The 25827-nt window shown below is 41.8% G+C and overlaps 1 protein-coding gene across 1 annotated transcript in view; it reads right to left on the minus strand.

Annotated features, from left to right (window-relative positions):
* The window catches only part of ACSL5 (acyl-CoA synthetase long chain family member 5), a 34050-nt gene extending 9403 nt beyond the window's left edge, over positions 1-24647 (minus strand). The window contains exons 1-11 of the mRNA XM_067537230.1: positions 24478-24647; positions 9959-10142; positions 9147-9255; positions 7104-7168; positions 6905-7006; positions 6387-6486; positions 4803-4981; positions 3564-3596; positions 3251-3302; positions 2441-2514; positions 1650-1727 (exon numbers count right to left, since the gene is read on the minus strand). Coding sequence (XP_067393331.1) covers positions 1650-1727; positions 2441-2514; positions 3251-3302; positions 3564-3596; positions 4803-4981; positions 6387-6486; positions 6905-7006; positions 7104-7168; positions 9147-9255; positions 9959-10114 — 948 coding nt within the window. The 5' untranslated portion in view covers positions 10115-10142; positions 24478-24647. The remainder of the gene's footprint in view (positions 1-1649; positions 1728-2440; positions 2515-3250; positions 3303-3563; positions 3597-4802; positions 4982-6386; positions 6487-6904; positions 7007-7103; positions 7169-9146; positions 9256-9958; positions 10143-24477) is intronic.
* Positions 24648-25827: the final 1180 nt, after the last annotated feature.

Here is a 25827-nt window from a genome sequence, read left to right on the forward strand (position 1 = left end):
TTAGCTCTAAGTGCTTCCTTTATTCAGTGCTCTTTAGAAGTGTTAAGATTCAGGACCTCTGAGATTTATAAGGTTTACAATACCCATTTTACAGATAGGGAAGAGAGGGTATATGGGTTGAATGACTTGCTCCAGGCCATCAACAAAGTAGTTCAGGCATCAGGATCAAAACAGAAGGTGAACTTGGGCAGTGAGTGGACTTTGTGAAAGGATATTACAATATATTCCATATGTAATGTACATACAGGCTTCTGGACTTAATGCTAATAGCCCTTCAGAAGCAATAAATCCTCCCTGAGGTAAGGGATGTTTTAGCAAAGTCATTTGTCTAGGTGTTTTCCTAGTGTCCCCACCATCAATCCTTGCAGAGGTAGTAGATATTAATCAGGGACAGGTTGGTGAGATAATTCACACCTACACTCTGGTCATAACTTTTGTACGAAGTACGCCTGGTCAGGTAGTCATTTGAAAACTCAGTTTGCTGGTCAGTATGATCCTGACAGACAGTGTTGCCATACATATGGCAAGTTATGATTTCCCTGTATGATGTTATTAACACATTCCAAACCCCACAACCCTACCCAAACAGAGGTTAGCAGGCTGGTCTGTCCTAAACAAAGGAATGAGTGCTGTGCTTAATTTGCATTTAAGCTGTAAACAGAGTCAAGCAGGAAAGGAAACAAGGGAAGCTCATACAGATAAGCAAGCCAGCAGGGAACATCTTCCACAGACTTAGTGCCCAGCTGGAAATGAAACTATAAAAAGAGGGACAAACACCCCGACACCCCTCTCCCCCTGCCTATTCCATTCACTCCTTTTGTCAGTTCAGGTGCATTCATTCGACTCTGGAGGGATCCTGACCTACAGGGTTTAGCCAGCGAGACATCTGAAATCATGTGGTTAGTTTAGTATAGTGAGAGCCAAAGTGTCTCTCAGATTCAAGCAATGTAACCCAAGCATGGCTAGCAGGCTGTGGCTACAGACACTGGGTGGGGCTTGCATGTTGAAAGGGTGTTTGAGCAATCCAGGTAGGAGCTATTTCAGCAAGGCATTGTAAGGGACCCAAGGTAGCAGGGGGAGGGCAACAGCTGCTCATTGTCTGGCTCATACCCTGGTATGTCAGTTTCCTAACCTATGCTGCAATGTTGTTTTGTAAGCCATTTGTTTGCAATATTTACAGGGTTTATAGTACATATTTGTGTGAGTGATGCACCAATTAGTTTATCCACTTATGTATTTAGAATCTGGGGTTGGTTTTTAATGTAACTAGAAGAGTTTGGACAGAATTAGATAAAGGCAATGTTAGCAGATTAAAGTAAAGTTCATGTAATGTGTGATGTAGCCTGCAGAACTGGTTGCCAAAGTATTATTTCAACTCCTCATTGGCAAGTTTCAAAGTAGCGCAACATTCATATAGGTACATTAGTGATATTATTAGTCATGCTCCTGGACACAGGGCAGCCTTCCAATTTATTTAGTGGTTGATCTAGGGACAATATGGTATTGGCCACTCACTAGCCAATAGGCTACTGATTTAAGTGAGCCATCAATCTAATTGGCTATCAGACCAGAACTGCTAGACTAAGGTCCTTTCTTTAATGATCTGGTAAAACAGTTTGTGTTTCCTTAAGCGTTTGGTTTACTCTTACCTGTATTACTCTCTCAAACATGTGAGCCAGAGGAAGATAGGACACCAAGATGTCTGAAGTCTTGCAGTCAAATGTACTCTGTAGGGAAACAGAACAGCATTGAGGCAAGTGACAGTTCTGCCACAGCTACATAATAGCAGAATTCAACACTTATATGTGACTGATATTGAAGCAGCAGGTGTACAACTACCTGCTGTATCCTACTCCTGAGGTTTGGAGAAATAAGAACATCTGTATCCCCCCCAGTGAGCCTTTTGAGTACACTGAAGCCTGCAGTCCCCAGTCCTGAAGCAGCTCTAAACCAGGCTGGGAAATCTAAGTGAGGCACTCTTAAAAAGAAGTGGTTGGGGTGGGGGTCGGGGGGGAGGGGCGTGGTTCATATCTAGGGGCCTGTGTAACTTTCCTGAGCATCCTTATGCTAGGCAAATCCTAGGAAAAAGGGCAACATGGGAAGTTCAGATCTGGATCTGAACAGCCAGGATTTGTCTGACTCATTCCTAGGACTAGGTTCTCATGTCAGAAGATCATGCATATTCTGGCTTTCAACAAGAGTGAGGTTTGTCATCTCGGCCAGGTCTACAGTGGAGACTTCTCCATTTCAAACTCCTGCACACAGCATGGAGTGATTATTGAGTTGACTGTGGAGATGCCCTTTTGAAGTATGGCAACTCAGGAGGACTTGTGGAGCTGGGTGGCTTTGCCTGTAATGCAGGACATCCTGGCTCTTTAAACCTGACCCTCCAAAGGGATAAGCACCAAGTTCATCTGAAAACATGTAGGCAGCAACTTACCTCAGTACTTTTAAGGAAAGCAGCAGCATTTGCAACGACGCTTTCATGGGTGAGCATGGCTCCTTTTGGGTTACCTAACAGATCATGGGGAAGAACAAACCCATGGCAGCTAAAACCACCAGCTATCTGGCAAGTTTCACAGCCAAATGTAAGCTCAATCACTTGTACATTTGCAAGCCCTCAGGAATTCCTAGTTTGTGGTATGGGACTCAAGTCATGTTTCCACATATAACTTGGTCTTTGAGTAGGTAGTCTTGAGGCAGCTTTTGGATCAGGAGATAAACACCTCACTGCATAAAGAACTTTCTAACATTACAGCAAATGCGAATGTGCCCAGAATGTGGCCTACAGAACTCAGAGGGGCAATCAAGGAATGTCCCCTGCAAAGCATGTTTTAAGTGGAGCTGTGACCTGCAGGTTTGAGGGAGAACATGCCAGGCCAAATTTAGACTTGTGAAACCCTATTCGTTTCAGTGGGGTTACATGGGTAACAAAAAGGAGATTGGAGAGGGACAGACATGAAACCAATGGCTTCAATTTTTAATAGCTTTAGTGTTGTTGTAGGAGGCCTCATGCACTACAGGATGAAGATTAAGCAGAAGAGGCTGTCATTTGATTGCAACTGCCATCAAGCAGTAGCTTGTTTATCAGAAGGAAGTTAGGTTTTTCTGCATTTAATGTCTTGAGAAGTCTCCAGTATTCCCCTCTCAGCATTACAATTGAATATGCCCTGATCCAATGGAAGAACATGAAGATACTAGAAGAGTCTGTTTTGTTATTTGTGTCTGAAGTCCACTGCTTGCTACTTACCTGTAGTTCCACTGGTAAAACAGACAATGCTAAGGTCCTCAGGTTTAGGAGGCTAAAAAGACAAGAGAAGGAGTGTTAATTGCATAATCCAAGAGTTTTTTAAAAATCCTTCTGCCCATTACTGTAGTGTCTGCACTAAATCCCTGCCATTTCTCCCTTTACCAACAAGAACCCTGCTTGGGTTAAGCTTTATTTTGCTAAGGGTTTTGGGGGTAGAAAGAAGGGGTCTGTGTTGTGACTCATTCTTATGGCAGAAAGGTCTCTTCAGAGAGGCAGGTTTTGCAGTGCTTTCAAAAAAGTTTCAATAACTTACAACTGGTTCTCTTAAGTTGTTCCTGCCCAGCTCCTGTGTAGAGATAGATAAAAAAAGACATCAGCTTTAATATTGCAATATCAGAAAGTAAATGCAGTGTAAGCAGGTGAAACAGGCCTAATGGGGCATGTGATTGTTTTAAGCCAGCATGCCCTTTGATGTGTCAAGAAGTATACACCTAAAGCTAAACAGACTCCAGGCCTTCCCTGCACTTTCACAGCTGTTATTGCAGAGCTGTCTTCAACATACTTGAAGTATGTACAGAACTGGTTGTGAAGAGTTAGAGGATCTCACTGAACTGGGTGACAAAATGGCACATAAAATTCAATGTTGATAAATGCAAAATAGAAAACCTAAGCCCAACTGTACATACAAAAAAACCAGGGGTCTAAATTAGCTGTTACCACTCAAAAAAAATCTTTAAGTTATTATGGATTGTTTTCTGAATGCTTGTCTACATTGAGATGTCATCACAAAAGGTAACAGTGTTAGGAATCATTAGGAAAGGGAAATATAATTAGATGGAAAATGTCATGTCACTTTATAAATCCATGGGAAAGGTGCACCTTAAGTATGGCATGTGGTTCTGGTTTCCCCATCTCAAAAAATTAGAAGAGTTGAGAGATTAGTAGATAGACTGTTCATCTTGGAAATGAGACAGGGGGAGATGACTAAGGTCTTTAGAAGTTGTGAGTGGTTTGGAGGAAGTGGGTAAACCACCACCACAGTGAAATTAATAGGTAGGTTAAAACCAATAGAATAACTTTTTTGTGAAGTATCTGAAATATCTGCTGCAGGAGGTAGGTAGTGGCAGATGCTTCCATCTTGGGAGCGTGGAGCTGGACTGGCTCTGTCCCCTCCCCATGATCCATCTCATGCCCTGCCCCACACTTTGAGAACCCCTGTTCTATCTAATGGATATAGAGCTAAGTTGCAGCTCTTTAATAGGTGGTACGTGACTGAGCCATTGAGTGTAAAACTAGGGAAGCTCCAGTTAGTGTAGTAAACATGTCCTGTGTCCACATTGTGTATTGTGCTAGTTAATCCACTGCTTGCTGAACTGATTGCTAGTTCAGGCCATTGAACAGATCCAGTCTGAAGCCCAGACAAGTGGTGAAATTTGACTAGAGACTTTATATCAAGCCAATGATCATGGTTAGCAAAATCCCTCTTGCCAAGTAGTTGCATTGCCCTTTCCCAACAGACACCAGATAGGCCGTAAGTGAGGCATTCACATACCTCAACTTCCTGAAGTGACAGGATCTCAACTCCTTCTTTGGCTCCTTTTTCTTTGAGCTCATCATCAAAGAGATCCATCAGAATGATGGTCTTCAGACCTGGGACCTTCTTTTGCTCACAGTTTTCAAGGAGGACTAGTGCCTTTTCAGGTTTGTCACAGATCACTGTGGAGATGTCAGCTACAGAAGAAGAAGAACCACCCATACTTGAGGCCTGATCCAACTGAAGTCAGAGGAGCCTTGATTTGACCCATATTAAGATGGGTTAGCCATGATGGATTAGAGGTTAGAGGGAAATTCTGGTTCTGTCCTTCACTTCTTTCAAATGAGAGCTCAACATGCTGAAAGAGGTTGCACCCAAAGCCTGTAGCTGAAGTTAACTCAGGAAGGCTCTGCACTCAGTTACTAGGTCCAGATTTGTAACCATACACTAATGGAGTCAAGCCAGGGCTGTATTTGACTTATGTACAGTACCCTCTTTCTGGTCTGAAACTTGTACATATTTTAGTTTTATACCCACAAGTGACTTAGTAGCTGGAAAGATAGTAAATATTTACAGTGGGATTTTCAAAGTCACTCAAAATGGCCCATCCTGAGTTTTTGACATTCCAGCCTAGGATTTAAGTAAAGAGTTGATGGTGTTAAAACTAACAGGGCTAAAGTTTTAACTAGTATTTGCCTCAAATTCTCTGCCTTGACAGAAGCCTTTTACAGGTGATTATAGTAATTACATGTTGTGGTAAGACAGCAGTGGAACACTAACGAGCAATTGACATGCTCAGACTCAGATGAACTTTAATTAAATTACTGCTCTGTTGTCCCAGGAGATCAAACCTGTTGCTAGGTTAGCTTGGCTTGTAGTTTAATTTGTAGTAATTTTACAAGCTGACTGAGTCTGATTTTGTTTGGCAAATCCTGCATTTGATCAATTCGAACAGAAATTTCTGACAAGGATATAAGCTAGATAGTGACCAGTTCTTTTACTGGTCTTTAAGGAGAAGATTTGGAATGGACAAGAGGGAACTCTTTATCAGCCTTAGCCCTAATCATGTTGGCAGTTTTATATTCAGTTAGTCTCATTAAGTATTATGGGGTTTCTCAGGCAAACCCAATTCAAGTGTCATCATTGGGCCTTAATTTATTCTTTGTTTCAATTTGCAGTATCCTCATTGTTTGAGGTGAGACTCCTACTAATTTGCTTTTTCTACTTGGAGATGGTTTTGTAGGTGGTCTATCATGAATAAGTGACATACAGATGACTCAGTTCCTCCCAATCTCTTCCCACAATATATGTTCTTAGAATCTAGTGGACAGTCCCCAAATTTTAGTTATTACCAGAGTTCTCTCAAGACATGTGGTGGAAGACCTATTGCTCTACCACACCAGTAAGTAACTTGTGGACTGAGGGTTTAGGGATGAATCGCAGACCTAGACCTCTTCATTTCTAGCTTTGTTAGCTACTTTTGGATTTAACAGTTCTGAAAAAAGCCTCAACTACTATGAAACAAAAGGCAGAAGAGGAATGTCATTAGATTAGTGAAGGTGGAAAGGAAGAGATTATGGGAGAGAGCACATCAGGTTTTACCTTTGTTAATAATAAATGCAATGGCATCTGGCCCCAGAGTGTCATAGAGTGGAACAGCAACCATTGAATAAGTGTAGCAGGCATACTCAGAAATGATCCACTGTACAAAACAAGAAATATCTTTGTTAGAGAAGCAACTTCCCTGAGTGTGTTACCAAGAGAGGTTGGGCAGTTCAAGTGCTTTTGCCAGAGCAAGTGGAGTAGTCCCTCACATCTAGGATTGCTTTGTGCAGGAAAATTGCATGTTATGGCAGCCCAGAACACAGATCTTCATGGCTGGTACCAAAACAGCTATTCTAGGTGAGCCAGAAGCACCTGGACACTGATGAGCACTACCAGAAGGGGATTAGGAAGGAAGACAAAGCCCGAGTCCAGTAGGAGATTTAATTAGCTGTTCAGATGGTCACTTGGGGCCTAATCCAATCCCTATTTGGGTAAATTAGGGACACTCCATGGAATTTAGACTCCCGTGAGTGCTTGGACAGTTGGCTATAGCTAGGGTTTTGCTTGTCACTCACCTCTGGTCTATTCTGAGCAAAGATACCAATAAATTGGTCTGATGATGGTTTACATCCTTTCATCAAGAGCCCTGATCCCAGGTATTCAGCTCTGTCTGACACCTATAGGAATAGCAAAAAGAGGTTTTCCTCATGACCTCTGGAGATGCTACAATGTACTGAGTTATTCGTTGGACTTCATAATATAAGCAGAACTAACCTGTTTGTAAGTCAGCCACTGATATGGCTGTTTTGGTTTTCTGTACCCCAAGCATGGTCCATTTTCTAAGAAAAGTTGGGAAAAATGGTTATGAAAATGTACATGCCTGTTTTAAACAAGATCTTCATTTAACGGGTAGGTTTTTGGAGTGATCCAACAAAGCATTTGCCATGTTTCATTGAGCACAAGCAATCTTATTGAAGTTTATGTAACTAAGTGCTTTCCTAGACTAGGGCTAAAGCAGGAATGTGTTAGGATGAAAGCAGCTTGTCCAAAAAGACTGCTTGGAAGATTGACCTCTTGTGCAATCAGGGAGTACTACAAAAGTTGATAGGCAACAAGGAGATGGAAAAAAAGTGTGCGCACCCCCTAAAAGAACGTTTCTTGGACAAGTCATTTGTCCAGACGGCAATAGAGATGGGTAGCAATCAACCCAGTATAGCCAGAATTGAGGTTTCTGGAATCCATTGAGGGGTACCTAGTGAAAGCATCAGCTTTCAGGAAAGTTCAAGAGTGGAGGGGGGGGGGAAAAATGGAGTTAAAGTATTTGTAACACCTCTCGCCAATTTGATCCTCAGGCCAGATCAAGTATTGCAAGAGTGTTCAACTATTCATTAGAATTGTGGATAGCTTCTGGCTGTGATTATGTTCCTACCCTTTGGTATTTGCAAGTTTGGGGGAAGAGGGGGATTTTTGTTCATGTGTCTAAGCACCTGTTCTGACTACACCTGCATCCCCCCTGGCCATAAACAAATGGCTTAAGTTGGCTTTTGCCACTTACTATTTTCCTGGTTTAAGAACTTCCATTCACCTAGTCCAGAAGCTGAAATAATATCATCCAACTCTGCAATCAGTCACATGACTTTTAAACTATGTAGATTGACACTTACAGCCAGAGTACAGGATGTCCAGAGTCAGCTCATGAATTTGCAGATAAAATGGCTAAGTCAAATAATTTTCAACATTTAATTGACCAGCTCTAGTCCTGTGACAGGTTGAATTAATCCATGCAGTCTCTACCATTACAAATAAAGATAATTCAGAGCTAATCAGTGTTACTTAATTGGAAGAGTGCAGTAGTAGTTAAGTTTCAATCAGATTTGGTCTCAGTAAAGGACATCCTTCTGTTTTAGAGTTCAGGTTCTCTTAAGTTTAAACTTGATTATCTGTACTTCAAGTTTTGCTAACTGAAGAGGTCTTCAAATAGATAGCTTTTTGATTAAATGTGAAAATGTGTACAGCTACAACATATGCAGCTATTAGCAATAACCAATCGGAGTGGCTTGGGAGAGCTGAAACTAAGTTTGTGTACCCAGCCTCAATAAGCACTGCTCCCATACCTTGCTCTATGCATTTCCCACTCAACTAGGTGCACAAGATACTTCATTTCTTAGCTAAATTTGGAAGAAAAGCACTTTGACAAATTTAGTTGCATGTGAATAGTTTCCTCTGCTTTTGTATCTGTGCAGTGGGCTAGTTTGTTCAGTCATGAAAATTTTTTTTCCCTAGCATAGTATTCTCTTAAGGCTTTGTTCATGAGCCATAACCTGCATTGACACTGGGATGTTTTGCATGTTTTCCCATAATGGCGTCAAGTGTCTAAAAAGGTACAGACACCAAGTGGAGAGTAAGAAAAATTGTTTTGTTGAACATCAGGAAAAAGCCTTGATTCATCTCTATTTGGCTGTGCCATAGTTTCCAAGGGAAGTAGAGGAAGTGTTATTGCTTTGGATTGTGGAATTAGCCTGGATAATAGACATTCCAAGCTTCTGAAGGTGGTCTTACACTAGCAGGAGGTAGAAAGGTCTGAGACACCAACCTAATAAGCAAGAGGCTAACAATTCTCAGTAAACTTGAGAACACTGAAGGGGTAGGTAAGATTGCAGCACCATTTATTTGAATAATTGTGAATCTGGAAGGCTAGAATTATTTCTTTGTTTAATGGATTACTATCCCAGGCTTATGTCTGGTTTGGCTTTAAGTCTGTATCTGAAACCATGACAAGTACTTAAAGAGCAGCTTCAAAAGCAGTGTCCTACTTACCAGACACCAGAAGTCCTCTTTGGAAGGCCTCGTACATGGTTTTGGCATCCTCGTAGTAATAAGAAATCAGCTGGTTCTCTGGCAAGAAAGTACTTCTTCTGGCACCTCCCTAGGGTCAGAGCACATGTTTGGAAGTGTTGATACAGTGCAACAAACTGAAGGTCAGGTGTTTGACAGGCCGCTACTTCCAGCCCTCTCCCAAAACCCCAAGATCAGTTAGAAGGATTTAACTTCCTCCCAGACTTCCATCTGCTTGTTCACTGGGGATGAGTACAACACTAGAAAGCCAGCCTTAAGTTCAGGTAAGCTTCCTTCACCCTCCTGTACAATCACATGGACAGGGTCTTTACTCAGCTAGTAGATTCTGTAATACTGCACTTATTTTAGCCTCAGAACTGATAGGTATCTTAAAGAAATCAAGATAGTAATTGCATGAGATGTACCAGTGACAATTAGATGTTGCTTGTTTTGTCACAGCTAGCAATGGTTTACCTCCTATTAAGGGCATAATATTAAAGTGACTGGACTAAGTTTTGAGATTTACTCAAGGGTGTTCATGTGCCTGCTCCCCCAAAGTTTAGACAGTGAGCCAAAAAATCTGGCCAGATCCCCGATAGGAGGACTGAGACTTTTCCCTCGTTTGTCACCCCTTCCCCCCCCCCCCCCCCCCTTTTTTTCTAAAATGAGAACTATAAAGAGGCACAAGAGTGAGTTCATAAAAAAATCTTTCATCAGGGAAAGTTTCCAGTCATGCCTAGATCCCATTAAAGTCAAGAATTAATCATTTTACTTATAAGCAATACAAGCATTACCTGAATTCCTATTGACTGCTTGTCCAAGTCAATAGGGGCTACAATAGTCTTTGGTCTGGTTATCACCCAAAGGATAACAGTAACTCCAAGAGTAACAAGGCCAATCAATGCTGGTGTTGGAAGGGGTGAAAACAAGAAATGAAGTATCCAAATCATTGTGCTGGATCAGCACCAGGGTGTTGACCTGAGCAGAAAAAACCAGAAAGTTGAGCAGAGCATTACGGTTTCCATAGTTAATATGAATAATTTTAACAAGAAGAGATGCAAGGCATTTAGACAGTTGCAATGGGTGCCAAGTACTATGAATCTGTTAGGTCAGCTGCTCTTGAAGGCACCCTCTTTTAGTATGTAATTGAGGCCATGTTTATGCAATGCTGTAGGCCCACTGATCAGTTCAGTCACCCATCCAGTAAGCCTACTTCATCCACCGCAAACAGATTCCTCACTCAAACAAAGAAAGCTTCTTTCCCCCCCATTTTAAATTCTAAGAGGTGGAGGAGGAAGTAATTGCATTAGGACTGGTTGAGTACCACTACTGAAAGCAGTGGACATGTTAAAATGATGTGCTGGAGGCCATAAAGTTTAGCCACATCTTGAGGCCAACTGCTTCAGTCATGGTGAGGTGGAAACCAGCTAGAAACTCCAGACTGAACAATGGGAGAGGAAGCTAAGGCAAGAGCTGGAAGCTGCTGGTAAAAGGAGTTCAGCAGAAAAGAAAAAGATAGAAGGGAGTCCCTGTAAGAGGGCAAGTGGAAGGAGGTGTCAAAGGAAGGTTTTTTCCTTTGAGGCAGGTTGCTAAAGCATGCTTGCATGTTAAGCAAGCAGAGGAAAAGAGTCAGCTGCTGAGAAAGGAGTAGGGACAAGGTAGGTAAGTGGCTGGAAGGTAATAGATGAAGTCTCTCTCCTATCACTGAGAAAAGGTCTTCTGGAGTGGAGGGGCAGGTTATCGCTGATAAAAAAAGTCTTGAGTAGATATATGGATTTAGAAGTTGCATCCCTTTATACCCCACACCTATCATCCCACATTGGTCAAAACGGTCACTTCTGTCTTGCTGATTTCATCTGTGTGATTGTGCCAGAAGATCGAGTGCTATCAAATCATCTGTTTCCCAATTGGTAACTAATCCCTCTACAGCAGTGTTTTCAAGCTCATTTGCAGACTCTGCAATTTCAAAGGTAGATATGGACCCCTTTGGGAATCTTGTGATTTAGGGTGGTCCCCAAAAGCCTGCAGACAGACAACAGAAAACTACTGCTCAGCAGGAAGAACGTAGAGATTAGTAGTTTGTGTTGATATATTGTCCTGAAGGCCACAGCAGAATTGTTAGAGGGTTTTTTTTGGGAAATTCTGGATTTTCTGGAATGCTGAAAAGCTAATGATCCTGAGCCATATCTTGATCTCACATAAAACTGAGACCTGACTACCTGTTGCATACATAAGCTATGAAAGATGTCCACAGAGCACAAACTCTGAAAATGTTTCAGTGAAGCTGAAAAACATCACATGAAAATCCTAATGGAGCAGAAATTTGTTTCAGTTATCCCTTTCCCAGGTACTGTTCCAAAAGTGAAACTGCCCTGAACATAGTATACTGAAGTGTGTTCTTGAAGTGGTAAAATAGGATAAGCTTTCTTCTTCTTTGAAAGAAGAGATGCAGCAGTAAAGATAGTTTGAGCCCCTTGCATATTTTTACACTAGGTACTTCCCATCTTGGGACTTATTACAAAGCACATCTGATATTATCAGAATAGCTTTCTGTAGGTGATGCAGAATGTGGTGTAGCCACAACTCCTGAGGGGAAGGCTGGACTTTGAGTGGGAGTAAAAATTTAGTTCCCGTTCTTGATTCTGCCCTTAGCTTCATGTTAACTTGGGCAGGTCGGTCTGCCTCATTTGTAGACTAGATGTTACATCTACCTGGCACTAGTCATTTTGCTCAAGTTTTTTTTTTATTATTTGGAGACAGCTTGTCCCAGAGCCCTAACCCACTTGCCATCAAACTCAGAGGCTTGAAATCAGATCCAAGTTTCATAGCAAGCTATATCTGAATACACTTAAACTCAGGTATTGGGGTACGAGATCCACATCTGAATTAGAATTTTGCTGACACTGCATCTTTGTGATGGGCCATAACTGATTACTGGGATGTTAGATCTGGTTCTGAGTTTCCATGTTTGTCTTGTATAGTGTGAAAGCAGAGCTACCTACTTTCCTGGTAGCTTCAGGCAATAAAAGTGATGGCATAGTTTCTGCTGATAAGTGGGTATTATTTCTAATCCTTTGCTGATGATGTTGTCTGATTGTGGCAGGGATGTTTCCCGTCCCCAGATGTATTTTCTTTCACTCTATTTTAAATTGGATAAAAGGATATTAATCTAAGTCCTTCCTAAGTGCATGTGCTGAACTAGTAAAGGATAAGCTGGCATACGTACCACTGTTCTGCAATGGTCGTCTTTTGCAATTGCTGAAGATGCTTCAGAACGTAAATTTTAAATAATGGCTGTACTCTTTGCAAAGAAAGTAACGTGTACACTAAGTTAGCTCCAAGTTGACCTTTTCATGACTTTTTTGCCCACCTGCTTTCAGACGTCTCTAGTGGATGAAGACAGGTAGGCTCCTGAAAGAAGAGGGGGTGGATTTGGCTGCAAAATAGCATCTCCTTCCATTTTTCAGAGTCAGATTTTATGTGGACTATTTGAGATTAATGGAGTGAAGTTTAGTACAGAAATGGAAGACCATGTTATATTGATACTTAACAGTTTGGGGCAATGAACATCCCTGTAGCCTTTGTTTACTTGTGCTTCCAAGTCAGTCTGCCTGTATTCATCTTATACTCGGATTGTAAGCTTTGGGGGAAGGGACCACCTTATTGTTCTGCATTTGTATAAGCCCTAGCACAAGGAGGGCTGCTAGGCACTAGGATAATATAGATGGTTAGTCTGACAGACCTGGTCAAAAAAACTGACAGACTAGTTGTCAGAAAAATGCATTTCCATCCGATTTGATATTTTAGTAAAACTGGACAGGCATAGATCAGGCCTGGAATAATTTGATATTACCAGGATAACATGTTTCTGAATTTGTTTTGCAAGGTGTTTTGACCTGGTTCTGATCCTGGACAAGTGGGAGCTTAAATGTCAGCGTTTCCCACAACATGGAAGTTTGTTTTCTGACCAGCTCCGCTTAGGAGTTACTCCTCTTTGCTTTCAAAAAAAAAAAAAAAAAAAAAAAAGTCTTCAATCTGCAAGGAATAGTCACCTTAAAATTGTAGCTGAAACTTATCTTGGTTTAATGCCAATGTCAGTTGGGTCACACTAGGCATAAATTTCTACTGCCTGGAAAACATTGTGTTTGTTCCCATCTAATTGATGTTAGTGCTCCTGCATGTACAGAGACTTATTCAGCAGAGAAAACAAAGGCCAATTAGAAAGAGGTCACATCCCTGTAGAGTATCCTAACTAAATGGCTGCAAAGTTCGGCTCTGTTGACTGTTAAAGCTTTTCTGAAAAAAGGCACATGGCAGATAACAGGAACACATGCTTTACTTTGTGTGGTAAATACAACCTGATGTCTGAACTTACATTTGCAATCCTTAGCCATTTTTACATTTCATAAAATGAACATCTATTTTGGACAGTCTATTGCTCTTGTTCTCCAGACAGGATGTAGGGGATTCCCTTGGCATAATATTTGAAACAGAGCTTCCGGTACTAAATCTGGACCTAGGACAAATCCTTCCTAGATCAATCCCCTATTGGCTGGTCCTTTGAACCAGGTATTTAAGATACAGTTGAGATCATGAAGCCAACTTGTTCATTTATACCAATTTAAGTTTTTACTAGCTGCACTTCTGCAGCATTACTGCTGTACATCTGGAGTAACAGCCAGAATTTGGCTGTCTATCTACAAAGATACATTTGTCCTCAGGCATGTGCTGTAATTGCACATGGCAGTGTGTATAGATGGCATGTATGGAAAATCAGATGCAAGTTGTCAGGCTAAGTACCTGTGCTGCAAGTGGTTTCAGTTAGTGGTCAGCACTTAGAGGAGCTACGCTCAATGCATCTTATGCAGAATACGCTGCATCTCTGGTCACCTTTCAAAGCTTGACTGGTCAGAAATTCTGTCTTCATTTTCAGGAGTGTCAGCCACTGCATGATTTGTAAATCAGAGCAAAATTTGGCCCATTGAGAGAGTGATATTGTTCCCTCTTTAGAAAAAGTTTAGTTTTCAATCCTTTTGGCAGTTCATACTTGAAGTGAAGGTACTTAAGGCTGTATGCTCGTTGCACAAATTCTGTTCTTTGTTACACCTATGCAATCCTATTGAAGCCAGTGGATTCACATGGGTTTTTAACAGAGGAGGATTTAATCCAGTTGCCTTAATGTTATAGTAAGGAGACTGCAGGATTGCAAAAAGCACCTAGTGAAGTGGCAAGTTATAGTACAAGTGATTGAACTAAAAGGCCAGTGGACTCCCACATTGAGACATTTCACTGAATAAGTAAAGGTCTTCAATGTTTGTCCTCAAGAAGCAGATGCATGCATTTTGAGTTCTCACCACCTTTAATGCTGACCCTTTATTCCTGTTAATTTACACGGGAGCTATATATACAGCAAGGGGAGAGATATGGGCCATTGAGAGCATGGGGTACAACTGCACTTTTGTTTCTCTACATCAAACGGCTCTTCTCTAGTTTTGTCCCAATATTCCAATTCACTCCTCTGGCTTCTGAGGAGATGGCAGGTGTTATGACACCTGCCAATTTAGACAGGAGGAGTCAAAGATTCACTATGAGAAGTATTCTACAGCAATTCTATATATGAAGATTGCCATTTCAATCCAGGAAATTACTGTTTACAAGGAAGCATTAGAAATAGGCAGTGAGATTAAATAACCCCCAAAATTGCCAATATGCTGGTTCAGGTAACCCTGTCCCAATCCTAATCCAACAAGAGGAAGTTGAAGGCTAGGCTGATATTGATGCCAAGATCGATGCCAAGACAGCTGTCTCTGGGAGCTGATTCTAGATTTCTGACAAGTGTTACTCATACCATGTTGGAAAGACTGCTAGATCACAACTGGTATCCAACTTCTCTGGTCATGGCCAACAATTGTGTTTCAGAGGAAGGTAAAAAAAAAAATCTCTTCCAAGAATGCACCTGGCCAATAAGAAGTTCTGTATGTTTGCTGGAGTTGAGAATGCTCTTACCCTATTACTTACACACAAAAGTATTGTAAACATTAAATGAGTAAATGCCAGAATGAAGGTTGCCTGTGAAGACTTAATTCACTCCCTTTGTGCTGATGCTACAGTCTTTAATTGCATTGCCACATATTACAGACAACCCTCATTCTGGCATTTCCTAACTCTTGGATGTTGGACTTCAAATTAGAGTTGGTGGGTAATTTAATAGTTTTTTAAAAAGGAAGACGAACTCCATTATGTGGCATCAGATTGACACTCACATGGCCCATTGGCAGGGTTAGAACCTTAGTCACTGCACAGACCTTTTTGCTAAGCTAGTGGAATAACAAATGGTAGCAGCAGTCTGCTGTCATCCTCTGGACTGGCACTAGAGGGGGATGAGACACTTTGCCAGAGGGTTTTACACCATTCCTCTGCTATCAGCAAATCTGTAACTCAAATCTAGTTTCATTCCAGGCTCTTGAGGGGAGTGTATCTAGTGGCACAGAATCCTGCCCATTCCCCTAAACTTGATCCCTTTTGCCCTGTCCCAGTCCTGTCTTTCCCATCGATGGCTCCCTATCCCAGTCTTATTCTTATCTTGGGAGTCCCACTCTCCACTCAAACTTCTCACCACTCTCACCACCAGTCTCTTAGCACCACTAGTCCAAGTTCCTTCTCACAGCTCTGTCTCTTGCACCCCACCGTAGTGTTCCTATACTCACACCCATCTCCCCAACGCCTTGTCCCAGGAGGGCCAGTTCCCATTCTCTCCCTCCTGTCTAGTTCTTGTCAGATCTTCTTGCCCCATCTCAGGCCAGTTACCACCAAACCCAGTATCCTCTCCCAGCCCCTTGTCAAAACCTTCCCCAGATTCCTTTTCCCAATCTACTCCCCTACCTTTGCTTCCAGGTTCAGCTCTTGTCCCTGTGCTTGCAATTTAGGCAGCTTTTTCCTTCTTGCTGTCTGAAGCATCGGGGCCGGGGCAAGAGGAGGCAGGGAAAGAAAGAGACAGGCCTCCTACACACTGTAGTGTGCTCTACATTTAACTGAGGTCAGCATAACTACATCAGTTAGAGGTGTGACAAAAGCTCAACTTCCACCATAGCTGCATTTAGATTAGATGGGCAGGGAGAGGGAAGAATGCTTCTTCTGTTGACATAGCTGAGGTCAGGGAGGTGGTGTTTCTACACAGACAGAAAAACCCTTTCTCTTGGCATAGGCTGCATCTATGCTATGGGGTTACGCCAACATAGCTAGGTTGGTCTAGTCTCCAAAATGGAGACATCTCCATTTCAGTGCCTAGATCCAGCATGACTTGAAGCAGCCTGGAACTGCAATAGTAAGGAAAATCCCTGCACAGCTCCAAGCTGGAGCATGCTCAGTACAGGCTCCAGAGACTAAACCGTGACACGCCAAGGAGACTGATCACCTGCAAACTGCAATTTTCCCAAAGGCTCGCAGTCACAACTTGGCCACATTGGATTGTTTTTTGTTTTTTTAAACTAGCGACAGCAAGTGCTATCGCCCCATCGTTAAGGCCACTCTCCTATTAAATGTGGCGTCCCTGCTCCAGAGCGTGGGGGAAATTAGAGCTTCCCAAAGAGTTCAGAGTTTAGTATGAAGAAGATTTCTAGCTTTGTCCTTGAGGAACTCAACCAATACAGCAGATATTTTCAAAAAGTCAGCCTGAGGCAGACATCTGGCATGGAAGACATCAGTTAACACTTCAAAAACATACCTAGCAACTATCAGAACCAAGTTGTTGCAGCCAGTCATTTTAGATATGCAATCCACACTGGGGTATTCCAGGGGCAACTGGAAGCCAGACTAACATGTTTCCTCCCCAGCATCCTCCAGGCTAAGAGAGGCCCTGGAAACAAGGGCTTCTCTAGCTTGCACCAGGGACAAAACCTTCCCCAGCAGCCCCATGACAGGCAAGGCAGAAGCCAGCTCTCCAATCCCTGTTCTGGAGTTCTGCCCTCTATCATGTACTGACCAATGGGTGCTATTAAAGAGACTATTTGGATGGGAAGCTAACAAGACCATCTGCTCACTGCCTTCACGAATCTCCACCAAGCAAGCGCCAATCACCTGCTTATTGTTGCCATCAGCAAGTCAGCATTCTGAAGAGTTCATTGACAACTAACCTTTAGCAGAGATTTCTTTGGTGATAAACTTATCTTAGCACTGCTGTGTCCTGAGATTGCAGTTTCATTATTCAGAGTCTAAATTGCTTGAGAAGCGTGAACACCTAGGTTAGTCAGTGCACTCTCTGGCCTCATTCAGCTGTCATTTACTGTACATACAGGAAACAAAGAATTGATTCACTGAGTAATTGGTTATTCACCCTCACTAACCGTCAAAAGCAGAGCGGATTCATTCCTAGTTTGAATAGCATAGTTAGAGAGGGAGTGAAATTGGGCCCTGTTCCCACCCCCAAACAGGATAATTTTGATTTTTGAAGAGACATCGGTATGAAGTGGTTTTCTGCAGAAGCAGGTGGCTGTAAATCCCTTACTGCACACCTAATCATCCCCATGACACATTGATCCCTAGAGTGGCTAGGGAAAAAATCCTTAAGGCAACTGCCCAATCTCAATTTAGGGATATATGGCCTCTAAAGAGGCCCCTCCACTCCCTATCTGCCTTGGGGGCACTGCTGATGTTCAGAACCTCACAGATGTCATCCCCAATGCCTAAGCCAGGCATTTGTCCCTGGGGCACAGTAGGGTTATGTGGCTGCATAGCCCCTAAAGTGTGGGAATCAGCTCCCCTTTCCCATTCCAATATATTGGGAAAGATATTGTACTTGAAAAAAAGATACAGAAAAGGGGCAACTAAAGTGATTAGGGGTATGAAAAAGCTTCCATTGAGGAGAGATTAATAAGATTGGGACTTTTCAGCTTGGAAGAGAGAGACAACTGGGAAGGGGGGAGGGGGAACCACATGATCGAGGTCTATAAAATCATGACTGGTATGGAGAAAGTAAAAAAGGAAGCATTATTTACTCTCTCAATACAAGAACTAGGGGTCACCAAATGAAATTAATAGGCAGTAGGTTTAAAAATGAACAAAAGGAAGTGTTTCTTCACACAATGCAGTCAACCTGTGGAATTCTTGCCAGAGGTGGTTGCAAAGGTCAAGATATAACAGGGTTAAATAAAAACTAGATAAGTTAATGGGGGATCGGTCCATCAATGGTTATTAGCCAGATGGGCAGGAATTGACCTTTGCCAGAGACTAGGAATGGCCAACAGGATGGATCACCTGATTACTGTTCTAGTCATTCCCTCTGAAACACCTGCCATTGGCCACTGTTGGAAGACAGGATACTGGGCTAGACGGACCATTGGTCTGACCCCAGTTTGGCCATTCTTCTACTTTATGATCTTCAGATAGGGAACAGATAAGCTGCCCAGCTCCATCCAGGATCTGGACCATGGGGTATCAAGGGTCAGATCTGACCCTTGGACACCAAGGCAACCAGAAAAATATAGCACTGATCCAATCCTCCTCTTGGCTGTTAGCCTAGAGTAAAGCAGAGGCAGTTCTCCCTCAAGAGAAAAAAAGGCCATGTGAGTAGACACATCCTTCATGTCAACAGTTGGGCATGAATGCAGGCTCACATCTTGAGATGTTCTTGAGCACCTGCCACTCATTCACCTCAGCTGCTCAAATTCCACTAACTTTAATGGGTACTTATAATGCCAAGCACCCCTCAGCATCTGACCCACAGTTGCCGTCTAGCACTCTATTGCACAAGACAGCTAAAGTACACCTCATGACTGTCTGGCCTGATCAATGGTCAGGGATAATGTGCACCAGACTCAGAGTGCAAAGGCTTAACTTTTATCAGACATTTTATCAGTGGTACCAGTTGCACTGCTATACTCAAGGCTGTATGTTACTGTTATTACACCCTATTCCTGTCTGAAGGATTGCCACAAAGGCTGAAAGCTAGAGGGAAGAAAGCTTTATGCTTCCACTCAAGAACTGTAGATTTGAAAGTTTTCGTGTTGATTTATCCTCCTATAAGAAAAGTGGAGGGAATGGGCACACAGGAGAAGGACAATCTAATGAAAAGGGCAGTGCAATTAGAATCACCTTTAGCTATGTAGAGGTAAGTTAATGTAGGATTGCCTAGGCAATCCATTTCACAGAGCTGTCCACAGATACGTTGATTTTGTGGTGTAAATACCATGTCAGGCAATGGTGATTCCATACAATATAGGAGAACCACCTCATTTATTATGTTCTATTCCCTGTGAGTACACACAGACCAGTATGGAACTCTCAGGCACCTTTAAGATATTGGGCATGGTATCAGTGAGATGTTGCTTACACTATACAGTTTTACTTACAAGGTTCTTTTGAGAAGGCCACAGTCCTTTTGTTCACCTTCAATTAGCTACTATCACACTTGCTGGCTCCCACAGATGATGGGAGGAGGGCTCTTTTAGGGTCAGGCAGGATTCATGCAAAAGGAAGTTCACTTACAAGCTACCTTGTCCTTATGCCCTGTTAGGGCTCAGTTCTGCTGCAGGAAGTTAGACTCTTTCCTTCCGTGGCTGCAGGATTGATCCTGTTAGGCTTTTAATATCCAGCCAGTCAGAGGAAAGAGGAAATCCACGAACAGGAAGTAGAGCAGCTTGGGAGGAAGAATGTAAGGCTGGGATTGAACCAAGTTCTAGTTTTATCTGCTACTCTAGGGCAGGTCATTTTGCTTACGGGCTCAGTTTTCCCAAGTGTGAAGTAGGGTAAATGCAGTCATCCTCTCAGAGGTGAGATGAAGACTAGTTACTTTGGCAGTCTGAACACATGAAATGCAAAATAAGCATGAAATTTTCCAATTAGAAGAGGGGCCCACTTCTCACACACGTGAGAGCCAGGGGGAACATAGCTGACATTATTGGAGTTGTACTAGCTTAAGGAGGTGTGGGGGAAAAAGAAAAGGAATCCCCATCTTTAACCTTTTCCTCAGGATCTTGTCCTGAGATCTGAGGAGCTCAACAGAGACAAATGGGAAAAGAAACCTTTAAGGTATTCCAATAGCTATGAGTTACTCCATAATGTCAATTGAGGCTCAAATGGAGAGAGTTTGATACAACACTCCCTCGTTGCACCCAGCTCTCAGTAGTAATCCATGTGTTCTTTGAAGCTTATTTCAATCTCCTAAACCACAGAGCTCAAAGTCACAGAAGAGTATTCCCTGTTCTCCCGTTTGTGAGCAATGCTGTTCCTCTAAGATAGCAGTGATTTCTGGGCCTCGGATAATTTAAAAAACTGCTGGGAATTGTCTCAAAAACTAATACAGAGCAAGGGTCCTTTAAATAAAAAAGGCTTTTGGATATTAGAGTAAAGTGTTATACCAATGCAAAGTGCTTTACCAAGGTGGTTATTATCCCATCATGTAGATAAAGAAACCCAAGGTGCTAAATAGACATCTTCTGTTGAAGATTATATAAACAAGTCAGCAACAAAACCTAGGTCTTCAAATCATCAGCACTGTGCTGGAACCACTAATATACATGGTCTCCCTTTAAGGTTCCCAGTCTGAAAGTTGACTGTCTTGGATGACACCTATATACAGTAGTTAGGCCTGCTTTAGTCAGTTTTAGGTATTCAAGCCTCTTAAGGTAATTAATATTTACTACTCACATTGATCAGAGGTCCTCTTACACAGTAGTATTCAATTACTAGAATATATTTTAGTATTCAATACAAGACAAACAAATTTAACAGAAGTACAAAAGGGAAAGTCACACTTATGACTTATCCTTTTATTTGAGATCCTTAATTAAGGAAAGAGAAAGTTAAGAAGTGTAATTAGTGGGGAAGTCAAGTAGACATCTCACTTATAATGACACAAGAAACAGAGCAGTAGTGACTTTCAGATATTCAGCTTTACATTTTAGTAATCTTAGGCATTTGCCAGGGTAAAGTTTTCATTGATTTTTAAAATCAATATGCTTGTCAGTATAGTTTACTAGTAAGTTTGAATTTCTGCATAGTTTTGTGATAAGTTTACCCTTTAATACATAGTTATACATATCTACAAGCAAAAGTTAACCCCTTGAAAATACAGGAAATAAAGATACCTTTATTTTACCTATAAATTAAACCCTTTAATTTAGGCACAAAAAATATGGCTAGTGAAAAAAATACTAATACCACAAGAACCAAAGATTGGAAAACTTTAAAACTTACCACTTAGAAGAAAAGCACAGCTACTTATTACAACCACCTACAAAACACTCCCCACCCACATCTGAGGACTACAGGTGGTTGCCTCTCCCAGGTTTAAATAACCAGTAACTAGAAGAGCATGCTGGGAAAGGATCTTATAAAAGGGTGACCCTCCACTGAAGGACATAGTGGTTTCTAAGTAATTACAGAGAAGAGCTTGTATATTGCTAAAGGACCAGATGAAAGATAAAGATGCTTTTAAAGGTCAAATCTTAAAAGTCTGATTCAGTTGTGACTTTTTGTATTATTTTTCACTAACAAAAACCTAGATGCATTTTGAGTATTAGTAGTTTTCTGCATTTAAAGACTTTTCACTGTTAGACTTAACAAAATGCTTGTGAGGTTAAAAAAAACAGCAAAACTCTTCCTACTACAATATCCTTTGCCCAGTACTATTATTTTTGCTTATTGTTCTAGAGGGTTTTTACTGTTGCTTACAGCTGTGTAAGGTGCTAATGTTCTGAGCTGATGATGGCTTCTACCTGTTCCCCAAAACTGTAAATAGCTTCACATGGTATAAGGGAGTAGTTAATCAGACCCTAAGATTTTAAATAGTGAAGTTCAGTTTCCTCCCATCAGGGTAACTTTCAGTATGCAAGAAATTCTTGGGGATGTGTTCCTTTTCTTAAGGGCCTCTTACTCTCCTCTCTCTCCCAAAGATAAAGGAACAGAACATCTGTTCTTTGCTGTAGGTTTAGTGGCTATACTTCATCCAGCATTCTTCCTCTGAGCCCAGAGATCAGATCCTGGACTCATTGCTGCTCTGTTGATTTACACAGTGGAGGATCTGGCTCTAGATACTTAAAAGAAATCACCATTGTAAGTACTGACTTAAAGTACACAAAGTTTGTGTATTGATATTCTGTCCCCAACTGTCTCCTACAAATCCACTGGCTTCAAGGGGGCTACACTGGATGTAAATCAGTGCAGATGTGGCCTATTGTTAATCTTTCCATTCTTGGGAGAAACGTGAGCTTTTGTGGTTAAAGCACATAGCAGGGAATTGGCTCTCTCATGGACTTGTGGCACGATTGGGCAAGTAATTTAACCTAACTGTTTCCCCATCTGTAGTATATATTTGCATATCTTGGGGTGTTGAGGATTAATTCACCAACATTTGCAAAATGCTTTGGATGGAAGGTACTACAGAAATGTAGTTTTTCTGTATGAAATTTGGCCACGTGCAGCTTTGCCTAGCATTAGCTGTTCCCCCTGAGTTCAGCTGATGCACAGCTATATATGCTCAGGTGGGAAAAGCAGGCCTTATATGTTAGAAGTGTCCTGGAAGCCACTTTAGGTGCATTTACGTTCAGAAAAGGGAGTTTTTATTAAGAACAAATGAGTAAGAAAGTGGCATGAATGTTGTAGGACTTCATATTCATTTTTTTTCATGATGACCTTCCAGATTAAAAAACAAAAATAGTCTGAGCCAAATCCAACTCTCCCTCAGCAAAGGAGGCCTAAGCCTCACTGACTGCAATTAACAAATTGGTTCAAAAAGACACTGGCTCAAAATATTCTGTACTTACAGCCATCAGGAAGTCATTGAAATCAGTGGCACAGACTGTGTGTTCTGAGAACAGCTGTGTAAGTGACCGCCCTTACTAAATGGAGAGGTTTAAGTGATGGAGGAGTGGTCAGGGTAAGCTTTTACACAAGGAAACAAAGCATCCCAAAAGTGGGCAATTGTCCAAAAGTGACAAAGTTACCTACTCACCTAAAGCAAATAGCAGACTGCAAATAAACCAAGAAGAAATACTCTGTCACTGCACAGTTCACTCTGTGCTGCTGTCTCAGCAGGGTTTGGATGTGAATCCAGATCTGGAGCAGGACTTTCCTAAATTTTAGGGAGTGCCCAGATGTTTTGAGGTGGGGAGCGGGAAGGTCAGGGGGTGAGGGAGGGGAAGAGATTAATTTTAGACCCATCTCATCTTTTGGGAAGAAAAAAGATTAAATTCTCTTGCCCCCATCAATAATTTGCATTCCCAGTTTGGTGAAAAACCACTTGTCACAAAAATGTAAATCCATTTTTGTGTGTGTGTATTAAAAAAAATACCACAATGGGTCTCTCATATGACTCTTGTCACTGCAGTATATGTACCTGAACAGACAGAGGCATAATGTCTTTGTTTTGCTAGTGAAACCAATTATTTCATTGCTCAAAGATGGTAGTGTGGGCTTAAGACTTAGGGGACCCAAGTTCTCTTCCCACCTCTGCCTCTCATTTGCTAAATGATTTTTGACAAAATGCTTCATTTTTGTTCCTCAGTTTCCCTATCTGCTCACTGGGGTTAATGGCACTTTCCTTTGTCAAACTCTTGGAGATCTTCATATTCCCAGTGCTCTACAAAAGCGAAGTATTTATGGTGGAAGCTATGTTTCTGCACCATCTTGGTGCCACTGTCCGTTTGGAAAAGCACTCTACATTGTATCATACTTTCTCTTTAAAAAAAAAAAAAAAAATTAGGAGGAATTATTATTTATTTCTATTATAATACCTAGGACCCTCAGTCAAGGGTTAGAGTCCCATTGAAGCAGGTGCTACACATCTCTTCAGATAATCTAGTCCATGTATTTGTCAATCACTTGGCTTCTGATCACTTAAATAACAAAAGTGAGAGTTGTTTGCATGGAGGTCAGGGATAACCTTGGATCTGAACCGGGGAGGGAGGGGGGGGGTGAGGTATGCACTCTGCCTTTGAAAGGATAAAGGTATCTCACACATGAAAATGTGGCTTCAGCCCAGGAGATAGTCAGACTTCCCCTTCCAGACTGCAACAGTTAGAGGAAGCTGCTTTGATAGCTCTCCCTCAGGCATTTAGTATTACTGTGGTTTGCTGCACACTTCTTCTAAGCTCAACCCTACTCATTTCATAACCCTCCAGAATCTCAACATACCAGGATTCCCCCAGCTCTCACCTTGAACCATGCATAGTGTGCGGTGGTAGGGGAGCTTTGTGTCTGTATGGGAAAATGGGGGGGGGGAGGCTGTTACTATTTAAATATCCAATTTAAAATTCTTCCATAAAGGAATTTAAAATCACCATTTTCTGATCAGGAGAGCAAACGTTCCAGAACTTACCTTTCTTCCCAAGAGAAGGACACGCTTTTGTGCAGGGGTTATGTCCCACTCAGCTTACTGTACAGCTCCAAATGGATGCTTACGGCTTATTCTTTTCACAGGCGATTCATGTGGCAGCAGTGTCCCTGAAATCGTCGACTGTGCGGCTTTAATAAACAGTTGACAGAGCACCTAGGGTAATCTTTGAACCTACATTGCAACAGGTTCAAAGGCAGGATTTATTCCTTGACTCATTCTGAGCAGTAATTTCAGCCAGTTACAAATGCCAATTTATACAAAAGGTTAAACACACAATTCTTATGCAACAGCTTTACAAAGGAACAGCACACCTTGTAAAGCTAACACCCACCCAGAGAAAGCTACACACGTTGTACTTTCAAAGGGCTCTCATTTATTTGGAGTGCTTGAGATATGTAATAAGATTGGCTTGATTTAGAAGGGGTGCCTCTGACGTATTTGTGATGAACAACCAGATTATAATACCCTACCCCTTGACAACGTCATCAGAGAATGGCCTTCCCCTCCAGCATGGGGTGCTATGTAAGTGGGTCCACTTCAGTCATTGGGTTGTAGATAGATAGGATTGTGTTTAGGGGGCTAACCTGGTCCAGTGACATCTGGGTTCAGCTCCCCGCTTTACCATAGCTTCCATGTAAAATGGGATAATAGCATTGCTCTGTCTTCTAGGAGTGCTGGGAGGATAAATGCACTAAAGATTGTAAGGCGTGGTCATGTACGTACCACATGTAGAGAGATCCTCTGTGCAACTGCTTCACAACCTGGGCAGCGGACCTATCACCATGTCCATGTTTGCCATGAGTCTAGTTTAGGTATTTGGTTATTTGAGCCAAGAACTGAGCTCAGGATTTGCCTCTAATGGTTTGAAACACTCCAGGCCAAATCCTGAGTCCTTACTCAAGCAGAGGTCTCACTCAGCCATTGATTTTGGGGCTGGTTCCTGAAACAACAATGTTGTGTGAGGTGTGTTAAACCATTACTGTAGCATGGGTCTTTTTGATGGCTTACAATAATACAGTTTTCATGATGCTTTGGGCCTGATTGTAGACTTGGGCTGAAGTCTGAGTGCTTTTGTCTATATATATATATATATATATATATATTTAATGTGAATCGGTGAACCAGTATTGACCATTTTCATTAGAGCCTTGGGTAGTCTTAATCCAAAATACCATTATAGACCTGAGAGAGGCTTCTCCTAAAAGTTGAGGGACTTGTGCCCAACATGGGTTGTGTTCTGATGTCCAGCTCTGGGGAATTGTAATTCCACTCTCTGTAGTATGTTAGTCTATTGAGGAAATTATATTTAGGAGTTTTTGAGCAGAAAGGAGA

The sequence above is a fragment of the Emydura macquarii genome, unplaced genomic scaffold (genome assembly GCF_026122565.2).
Source record: "Emydura macquarii macquarii isolate MOO-44397 ecotype Brisbane River unplaced genomic scaffold, CSIRO-AGI_Emac_v2 contig_3692, whole genome shotgun sequence".
NCBI lineage: Eukaryota > Metazoa > Chordata > Testudines > Chelidae > Emydura > Emydura macquarii.